Source organism: Hydra vulgaris, chromosome 10, assembly GCF_038396675.1.
Source record: "Hydra vulgaris chromosome 10, alternate assembly HydraT2T_AEP".
NCBI lineage: Eukaryota > Metazoa > Cnidaria > Hydrozoa > Anthoathecata > Hydridae > Hydra > Hydra vulgaris.
In genome coordinates this window covers 28,377,949-28,388,266 of record NC_088929.1, presented here as the reverse complement: position 1 = coordinate 28,388,266, position 10,318 = coordinate 28,377,949, and the positions used below count along the sequence as shown (strand labels likewise).

The following is a 10,318-nucleotide window of genomic DNA, read 5'->3' as shown; positions in this document are numbered from 1 at the left end:
ATTCCAGACGATTTTTTTATAATCTAAAAAAACATATATAATTTATATCATCGTATAGAGCTTGACCTGACTTAAAAAATGAGGGGTCATTCGACCTTTGAAGTTAAGCGGATCCAAAGTTATTGAATTTTTTGTAGTGCAAAAATTGATGATTTTTTGACGAAAGGTATAGGGCTTAAGTATGGAAAATTTGCAGTGTTATGGCACCGAAAAAGAGAGTATTTTTGGATCATATTGACTTTTGAATAACTTTTGAACCGTTATTACATTCGACTTGAAATTTTCCATAATGATTCAACAACTATAAGAAAAGAAAATACCAAAATATTTTTATTTAACTCAGTCGGGATAGTCCAGATTTGTCTATTTTACAGACTGAGGGTTTTTACTTATTTACTTAGTTTTGGTGTCATATTAACTCTTGAATAACTCTTGAACCGTTATTACATTTGACTTGAAATTTTCCATGTTGATTCACCAACTATAAGAAAATAAAATACCAAAATATTTTTATTTAACTCAGTCGGGATAGTCCAGATTTGTCTATTTTACAGACTGTGGGTTTTAACTTATTTACTTAGTTTTGGTGTCATATTAACTTTAGAATAACTTTTAAACCATTATTACATTTGACTTTAAATTTTCAATAGTGATCCAACAACTATAAGAAAATAAAATACCCCAAAATTTTTTTGTTCAACTGACGAGATTTACCAGAATCATCTATTTTACAGACTGAGGGTTTTCACTTATTTACTTAGTTTTAGAAAATAAAATTTGGGGTTATATTATAATAACACTATACAAATGTGCATAAAGGAACCATGGAATCCAAATAGTACATCATTTTGAAATCATTGTATAATTTACAGACCGGTCAGTAAATTACTGCAAAAGGGCTACACAAACCAACTGGGCATACCGACTTTGAATATATTTGATATTTTTCAACCGTTATTAAATTTGATTCGAAATTTTTCATAATGGTCCCATTTTTATTCATCTGACGAGATTAACCAGAATCATCTATTTTACAGACTGATGGTTTTCACTTATTTACTTAGTTTTGGAAAATAAAATTTGGGGTTTTATTATAATTACACCATACAAATATGCATAAAGGAATCATGGAATCCAAATCATACATCATTTTGAAATTATTGTATAATTTACAGACCGGTCAGTAAATTACTACAAAAGGGCATTAAAATCTGTCGAAATTATTCAGAATAACCTATTTAACAAACAGAAGTTTCTTCAATAAAGTTAAAATTTAATTTTTAATGAAAATAACTTACAGCAAACGAACTTTCTGAAATTTGGAGTACTTACAACTGCAATAGGCAGGTATAACAGCAGAAATTATATCTAAAAATGTAAAAATATTATTATTAGAAACACAGATACACAATAACGTGTTAAAAATATTTTGTTAATTCATTTTAGAAATATATAAATTAAAAACATTTAAAACTAAATAAGTATAAAATAAGAAACTTACTCTTTAAGATTGCTTATGTGAACCTATGAAAACGCCTAAGATAAAAAAAAATGAAAATAACATAGAAAAATGTTTTTATTCTAAAACTTATTTCTTGGCTTTTAGTGAATGATTGGAAGTAGCAAGTTTCAGTAACGAAACAAACTAATAATCATTTTTAACAATAGACACCATCGAGAAGGTAAGCCAAGTTGTCTATCAACACAAAACATCACAACAATAACATCACAATCACAAAACACACAGACCCTGTGGCACTAAACGCTCCTAAGTCACACTTGTGTCACTAAGTAATGGGTTAACTTTTAACCAAAACTAGTGATCATCCTGAAAAGCTTAAAGGTGGCTCTATTTGCAGATGACATAAGAAACAAATGGATTTCAATCATCTTGTTTAAGAACTGACTTGCTAACTGTTGTTACAGAATGGTACTACATAGCATTACATAGAGGTGGTTAGGCAAATTCTACTGCTCTGGATCTCAAAGGCTTTTGATAAAGTCTGGCATTATGGACTTACCCATCTTTTTGCAATTTTTTAAGTTGTCTGTTAATTGTTATCTAGCTATATATGCAGTAGTGGTGTTGTGGTAAAACGCTCGCTTCATAAGCGAGAGGTTCCGAGTTCGATCCCTACCACGCCCCTGGTAGTACTGCGCTCAACTAGTTTCTCCGAGCAGCGGCCTTGTTCATCGAGGTTCGTGTTTCGGAGTTATAGAGTTGAGAGAGGGTTATAACCACTATTAAGTAGCCTCCTCATCTGTAGTGGCCTTCTTGGCCTTGAGGAGGTGAATAACAAAAAAAAAATATATTTATATATATATATATATATATATAAACTTCATCTAGGCTCTTCCAGTAACTTCCAACTTTAAAAGTAGTTACCTTCTGATGCTTGCTCTACCCCTACTTCTATCCACAATAGTAAAATTGTTCCCAATCAAATTACTGTTGTTGTACCTTCTGATTTAATTTTGAAAATTGCTAATGATGACTTTTCATGCTGTTACCCCAACTTCTATTGCATACATCCCTTTAGGAAATGGTTCTAAAAACTTTCTTATTAAAACGCAATTTAATCAAGTGAATCTTCCAGTTTCTAATTTGGATACTACCTATATTACCTGGTGATTTCACCTATCAAATAAAGACATTTTAATTTGTAACATGTAATTGACGTTTTTGAAGAAGGTAGATATATCTAATGGTCTAATTATAAGCAAGGGTTTTGAGTCTTTAATTAACAAACACTTATGCTCTCCTCTTGAATCTAATAACTTACTTTCTGATAATCACTATGGATTTCAATCGCCTCATTTTACAGCTGATACTACCATTTATTCCTGCCTTGATAAGAACGCAACACTCTCTGATTGCTTGAAGAGGGCATTTGAGCTTAAAAAGGATCTCACTTCTGCTACAGCATTAGGCTCACAGTGGCTGGTGAACTTTAACTCAAAGAAAACATAATTTTTTTCAGCTAATCGTTATCTCCATAATCTAGATCTTCCTATATTTATTAACAGTAATGTACTCCATGAGTCATCTACCCTTCGTCTTCTAGGATTAGCTCTTACTTCCTATCTTTCTTGGAAACTGTATATCAAATCCATTGCAAAATTAGCATCTGCTAAGGTTGCATCTCTTTATTGAGCTCAACACTTTCTTACTCCGGATTTTATTCTTTATCTCTATAAATCTCAAATCCTTCCTAGTATGGAATACTGTTGCCCCATCTGGGGCGGATCTTCCAATAATGACCTTTCTCTTTTAGTCAAGGTTCAAAAATGCATTGTAAACCTAGTTGGACCTGCTCTTGCAGCCAACCTCCAACCATTATCACATCGTCGTAATGTTGCTTCTCTTTCTCTTTTCCTCTTTTCTACAAATACTATAATGGGCACTGCTCTAAAGAGCTAGCGTCTCTTGTGCCATCTACTGAAATTCATTCTCGTGTTACTCGTCATTCAATTAAGTCTTATCCTTTTATTGTGACTGAAATTGTAATAAAGTTGCAAAGACAAATAAATTTCGAAAAAAAAATCAAAAAGAAAAGAGAAATGTTGTTAACAAAACCTCAGATTAGAGGGTGACACAAGTTTATTAACAAAAATTAAAAATAAAAATAATTATAGAATACCAAGACCTGCCGCTGTAGCCAACCATTGTCGCACTGTCATAGTGTTGCTTCTCTTACTCTTTTCTACAAATACTATAAAGGGTGATGTTTTAAGGAGCTAGTGTCTCTTATGCCATCTGCTAAAATTCATTCTTTTATTACTTATCATTCAATTAGGTCTCATCCTTTTACTGTGACTGTCCCTAAGTGCTACAAAAATTCTTATTTGTGTGAGTAATCATTCAGCATCATTTTACTGTATATGTTCCTTCATGGTCTAAAAACTTTTTTTTTCTTTAACAAAACATAAATATACATATAATGACTTACGCGTGCATGAATGCTGTACCAGAGAACACAGACATACATACAATTCCAACAGAACATAGACATACATATAATGACTTACAGGTACATAAACAGAAACTTACATATATTGACTTACGGGTGCGTCAACACCGCTCCAAAGGTCCAACAGAACACAAACATACACATAATGACTAACTGGTACATAAACACATACATACATATAGTGACTTACGGGTGCGTCAACACCGCTCCAGAGGTCCAACAGAACACCAACATACACATAATGACTGACGGGTACATAAACACAAACATACATATAGTGACTTACGGGTGCGTCAACACCGCTCCAGAGGTCCAACAGAACACAAACATACGCATAATGACTGATGGGTACATAAACACAAACATATATATATTGACTTACGGGTGCGTCAACACCGCTCCAGAGGTCCAACAGAACACAAACATACACATAATGACTAACCGGTACATAAACACATACATACATATAGTGACTTACGGGTGCGTCAACACCGCTCCAGAGGTCCAACAGAACACAAACATACACAAAATGACTGACGGGTACATAAACACAAACATACATATAGTGACTTACGGGTGCGTCAACACCGCTCCAGAGGTCCAACAGAACACAAACATACACATAATGACTAACCGGTACATAAACACAAACATACATATAGTGACTTACGGATGCGTCAACACCGCTCCAGAGGTCCAACAGAACACAAACATACACAAAATTACTGACGGGTACATAAACACAAACATACATATAATGACTGACGGGTACATAAACACAAACATACATATAATGACTTACGGGTGCATAAACACAAACATACAAATAATTACTAATCAGTAGATCAACACCGCTGTAGAGGTGAACAGAAGACAGGTATTCATATTATGACTTGTAGATGCACCTACAAAAATATACATATAATGACTCACAAATACCTAAACACAAGGATAGATATATTAATGGTACATCAGCGCAAAAATAGAAAACATAACTTACCAGTATGTTGTCATGGCTGCAGAGGTCCAACAGAAATCAAATATACATATAAAGAATTGTGGGTGCGCAAACACTGCTCCAGATGACCAAACAGATTACAAACATAAAGACATTAAATTGAATAATAATAATAGCAAATATAAATGCAATAAATTGAAGTTGAATTGACATTGCGTCAAAAACAATATTAACAACATTTTTGTTTTTTTCGAATTTCGCCCTCCACATAACCATCAGCCTTTCCCTCTATCACAACACATTTCATCCTCCACTCTTTGACTAACTCGATATCGTATTTATCCTCAAATCCGTCATATAGTATCTCAAACTCGCATTCATCATCAAATTCATTGTCATCTAAAACACTTACTACGAGCCCTGAATACCATACATCCTTTCCACCTTCATCTACCATTTTATGTTTAATTCTTTTTCCTAAAAACTTTGGAACCCCTCCCTTTGATGTGCCTGCTCTTATTATTTTTCTAGTTTCCATTAATAATCTAGTGTCACCCTCTAATCTGACCTTTTTTTTTAATGTTAACAACATTTCTTGTCTTTCATTATTCTGTCTGATGACTGAACATTTTATTGTATTTGCTCGTTGTTCTGGAGCATCTTTTAAAAACTTAAAAATTGATAGCAGGTTTGTTTTTAACGCCTCTATACCAAATTTTTTGTAATTTTCACCTTTTACCTTTTCTCCTAACTGTAGCCACTTTTCTGGAAATTTTTGCTGTAGTACTTTTTTTCGAAATTTAATTTGTCTTTGCAACTTCATTACAATTTCATTTTCAGTACCTAAGATTTGCTCAAAATCCTCTTTACACAAAATTAAACCACCATCCTTCCCAATTTCTGTTGTCAAAAACTCTTTTTCTTCGCTTGCCTTTTGCTCCTTTATTTCCTTTTCTAAGTTGCGCTTGTCCATCTCATCGATTTTGTACTGCAATATATTTGCTTTTTTTTCTCTGTACTTTCTGATATATCCTTTTCTATTTCGCCTTGCTAGTAAAACTAGCCTTGCCAATTCTTCCTGGGATTTCCCATATATCCAATCAGCTGTTTTGTTATTGTTAAACATGATGACACCAGCTGCAGCTACTGTTGTCATGTTAGGTTTCATTTTTAACCTGCGGTCATAAGAAGCAAAGTCACGTTCAGACACAATGTTAGTACGCGGACAGTTTTGAGTTTCCTCAAGGACACCAACATCTGGATTGTGATATTTCCCTCCAGGCAATTGGTCTCTTAACTGACTCTGGATCATAACTGAACACGAACAACATATAACTTCAAAACATTCTTGTGTTTTGAAGTTATATGTTGTTCGTGTTCAACAAACAATCAAACAATTCATCCTTAGTGAGATATTTGACATCAAAAAATGTAGAACCACTTAACATTATTGATGCATCAGAAGAACAATAAACAAAATAATTAAACATTTGCGACCAAACGGTATTTAAAGAAAAAATATGACCTTCTTCTTCAATAATACGAAAAAGAGGTCCTGATATCAGTTTATTAAAAATTCCCAGAGCTCTGGTTGAAGCATGAAAAATTATGTTGTCAATATCATGCCTATTTGATTCATGAAGGAAATTTGAACCATCAAGATTAAAAACAAATTCTTTAAGATGATCTTTATGAAAATACGTTGCTCCACCAAGTAAAAATATAATGTTAAACCGATGATGCAGAAATGAAACCATAAAATTTTTTGAAAACTTTTTACGCAAAAATGCCCTCCATTCATCAGCTTTCCCGTTCCGTTGATCGCCATGTCTATAGCTTGTAAGTTTTGAAAGTTCATACAAAATATCAAAGGTACGTGAGTTTTGAGAATTTATAAAACCACCATGAACACTACCTTCCTGCTCAACCACTTTTTCCCATTCTATGATTGCTTTTTCTGCATATATTCCTAAATTATGGATAACATGTAAGCCACAAAAAACATGATGCATTTGAGAAATTTTTAATTTTTCATTTAAAGGAAGTAGTTCATAGTTTTCAACAACAAAAGGCAAAATTGCTTCTCTCCAATGTTTAAATTGGCTAAAAAAACTTGAATTAACTATGGTGCGATCTGTCATCAAAGATTTGAATGAAAAAATAAGCTTCCGAAGATCATCCTCATAGTTTTCTTTTTCAGGAGAAAATATCTGAGACATATCAGTGAGTAAATTTTTTAGCTCTCCAAAATAAGATTGTGCCTCGCCTGAAAACATATCTTCTATCCCAAACGTGTAGCTTCCAGATGACGTTGTGACTTGAAAACTACCAATCTCTCTAAAATTATACTTTGTGCCATCTGTATGAAGAACATTGTGTGTACTATCCAATATAGCCTCTCTAACCTGTGCTTTTGATAAAAGGTTCATTTCACTAAAAAATTCAGCAGCCAAAGATTTTTTTGGAAGTGTGCCACATGAAATTCCAGCCATTTTTTGTAGTACAGTTCTGATAACTGATTCAACATTGTTAACAGAAACATTTTTACTTAAAAGGTCATAATATACAGAGCGAATTTCATCATTATATCTACCTCCTTCAAAAACATCAATTACATTTTTTTCAAAAAAGTTAACTCTTTCCTTCAGCTCTTCTGAAAGATTTTCAAAGTAATTTAAACTCTCCTTTAAGATTGAGTCATTCGCTTCATCAGATGTTTTCAAAACAGTGTTTTCAATTTTTTTCTTAAAATACCATGCCTTTTGTCTATCTGATTGTGAACGTTTTCTAGCCAAATCAATTTCTTTTTCTAATCTAAAATTTTTTTGCAACAATTGGTTAATCCTACAATCCTTTCTAACTTCTCTTTTGTTGACATTTCTGACATTATATTTTGACAAGATTGCTTGATATTTTCTTTTATATTCATTACATCTTTTATTAATTTGTCTGTTTTGTAATTTAAGATAATTAATTCTCTGTTTGTATTTTTTTATTTGATAGGCCAAATCACCTGATAATATAGGTAGTTTTTTATCTGAATTGGAAACTGGCAGATTCACTTCATTAACTTGCGCTTCAAGAAGAAAATTTTCAGAATCATTTCCTAAAGGGGTGTATACAATAGAGTTTGGGGTAACAGAACACAAAAAATCATCATTAGCAATTTGCAAGTTCAAATCAGAAGATACAGAAACAGTAATTTGATTTGGAACAATATCACTATTGTGGATAGAAGTTGGGGTAGAACAAGCATTAGAAGGTGACAAACCAACAACATCCGGAAAAGCACCAATAAAAGATAAAGCAGAGCTTAAAAAATACTTTCTTAAATCAAAATTTTTGGCACGATTTACTTTTGCAATAAAATCTTTTGACTTTTGAAGGCACTTGATCAGCATAACTCTAGATATAGGGTATTTAAACAAGGATGTAAAAAATACTGAAAGATTTGGCCATGTCAAGTTAAATTTATCTTTTTCTTTACAAATTTGTAAAAAATGGCGATTGGTTAAAACCAAATCTGGATTTTTGAGGGATACAATGCCTCCATTAATATTAAGATAATCCATAACAGTGTCAGATACTAAAATTAAAATTAAACTTAATTTAAGTGACATAAAGAAAAATAAGGGGTGGATTATTTTGGTTCTAATAAATTGAATTAATAAAATGAAAAAAATTTGTGCTACAGTATTCCTAATTTAAAATTTTGACTTACTTTCTTGACTTATAGATGGAGCAACCATTTTGGTGAGACTATTGTTAATGTCAACACCTAAAAAAAAAGGAATTAAAATAATTATTACAAGAGTTCATAGTATTTAATCAACAAACAAATAGAGGCAAATAAATATAAAAAGATATAATAAATTTCTTACACAACTCCATTTTCATAAGCTTTTGTTGAATACTATTTTCAGGTTTTTGTTTTGAAAAAAACAGTTTAAATAAGAGCAACCTGTAGTTAAAATAGTAAAAATCAAGATTTTAACTTTCTTGAAGAATGCAGACCTTTTACCTGGGAAAAAGGAAAAGATGTATTTTCATTTGATTAAAATTTTAAGAATTATACTTTCACTTTCAATTTAATTTTCATAATCTAACCAAAACAAACGCAAAAATCAAAACAGATAACGTCATTAAATACGCGAACAAAAGCATATATATATACACATAATTTATATATGCAAATCCTAAGTACCAATTCTTTAGGTAAACTTAAGTAAATACTTGTTTTAAATAGAGGAAAGGCTAAACTTGCAATTTCCACCTGGACGTTTTTCAAAAACACTTTTTTTTTAATATAAATCAACCTTGAAGTTTTTAAACGCTGAGAACTAAAATTTTTTGTATAGATGTTAAAAAACGTCCAGATTCCATTAGATTCCCCGTCCTTTTCTTAATAAATATGGAAAGTTTCATAAAAATTAGATGTGTTTAAGATCTTAGGAATCCTTACCTTCAAAAGCTTCGTTTTAAAAAAACGTTCCCGCGGCAAGTTTTTTTATGAAAAGTGGTCTCAAGATATGGGTAATATATAAATGAAGCCATACAAAGCTTAATACTTTCTATATACGGTTGCAAAGAAATTGAGTAACACTAACTGATGCAAAAAACCTCAAGGCGCTAGCTTAACCATACAAAAAGATATAACAGAGCAAAGTTTATGAAAATTACGTGTTTTTTGTCAAACGTCAAATGTTTTTTGTTAAGCCGTGGAATCGCTACCTAGCAGCCTCAATAGTTCTAGCATCTCTTACCCACAACTTTATAAAAGAAGTATCTTCGTACTTCCTAATAGCTTCTTTTAAAACTGCCAATGATGCAAAAGAATCAGAGCATGAAAAATCCATACTTTCGCTAGAAACACAATAAAGTAAGTTATGAAAACAGCTATATGAAAAATACTTCGAAAAATGTGGTAATAAAAAATATAAACAAGATTAAATTTTTAACACGTGACATTCTTAGCCAATAAAACGGACTTTCGGTAGGCAAATTTTTATTTTTTTGGCTACCGACTTTCGGTAGGCGATTTAAAAAATTTCCACGGCGATTTAAAAAATGGCAAAATAAGCTTACTGCAACAAACTTTTATCTACAATTTAAATATGGTTTAAGAAGATCGCCTTTTAAAAATTTATCATTTATAAATAAAGAACTTGACGAATATAAATCAAACAAACAAGACTTAAAAAAATAATCTACAGAGAATGCACTTCATAATTTCTTATAGAAACCCTTTTTAACAAAAACTTCAGTTGTTTTTCAACGGATTTGAATATTTAATCCGTTGAATTAACGAAATTTCGAAAAATCCGTTAATAGTTTATTTTACTCCGTTAATTTTGTGATTTTTGGTTACGAACTACTTCGTTAATTTAAC

The 10,318-nt window shown here is 31.7% G+C and overlaps 2 protein-coding genes across 8 annotated transcripts; both read right to left on the bottom strand.

Moving 5' to 3' along the window:
- LOC136085884 (uncharacterized) lies at positions 1 to 6,263 on the bottom strand. Of its 7 annotated transcripts, none has more exons than XM_065807699.1 (5): positions 4,972 to 6,263; positions 4,774 to 4,876; positions 1,502 to 1,536; positions 1,299 to 1,368; positions 1 to 23 (listed from the first exon to the last, which is right to left on the bottom strand). In XM_065807699.1, exon 1 carries the CDS (start codon positions 6,239 to 6,241, stop codon positions 5,159 to 5,161), a length of 1,083 nt encoding a protein of 360 aa, XP_065663771.1. In that variant the 5' UTR covers positions 6,242 to 6,263; the 3' UTR covers positions 1 to 23; positions 1,299 to 1,368; positions 1,502 to 1,536; positions 4,774 to 4,876; positions 4,972 to 5,158. The 7 variants fall into 7 exon arrangements, with proteins under 7 accessions (XP_065663771.1, XP_065663774.1, XP_065663772.1 ...); XM_065807702.1 differs by having other exon boundaries at positions 4,806 to 4,876; XM_065807700.1 differs by having other exon boundaries at positions 6 to 23; positions 4,796 to 4,876.
- Positions 6,264 to 6,290: 27 nt separating this feature from the next.
- LOC136086249 (uncharacterized) lies at positions 6,291 to 9,652 on the bottom strand. The gene is made up of 4 exons (XM_065808534.1): positions 9,392 to 9,652; positions 8,811 to 8,950; positions 8,651 to 8,707; positions 6,291 to 8,515 (listed from the first exon to the last, which is right to left on the bottom strand). Exons 2-4 carry the CDS (start codon positions 8,824 to 8,826, stop codon positions 6,291 to 6,293), a joined length of 2,298 nt encoding a protein of 765 aa, XP_065664606.1. The 5' UTR covers positions 8,827 to 8,950; positions 9,392 to 9,652.
- Positions 9,653 to 10,318: the final 666 nt, after the last annotated feature.

Excerpts from the sequence above, each read along its gene's own strand:
- LOC136085884 (XM_065807699.1), bottom strand. The coding sequence starts at position 6,241 with ATGATCCAGAGTCAGTTAAGAGACCAATTGCCTGGAGGGAAATATCAC.
- LOC136086249 (XM_065808534.1), bottom strand. Across the intron at positions 8,516-8,650 it reads TCCATCTATAAGTCAAGAAA|TATCTGACACTGTTATGGAT; the intron begins GTAAGTCAAAAT and ends TTTTAATTTTAG.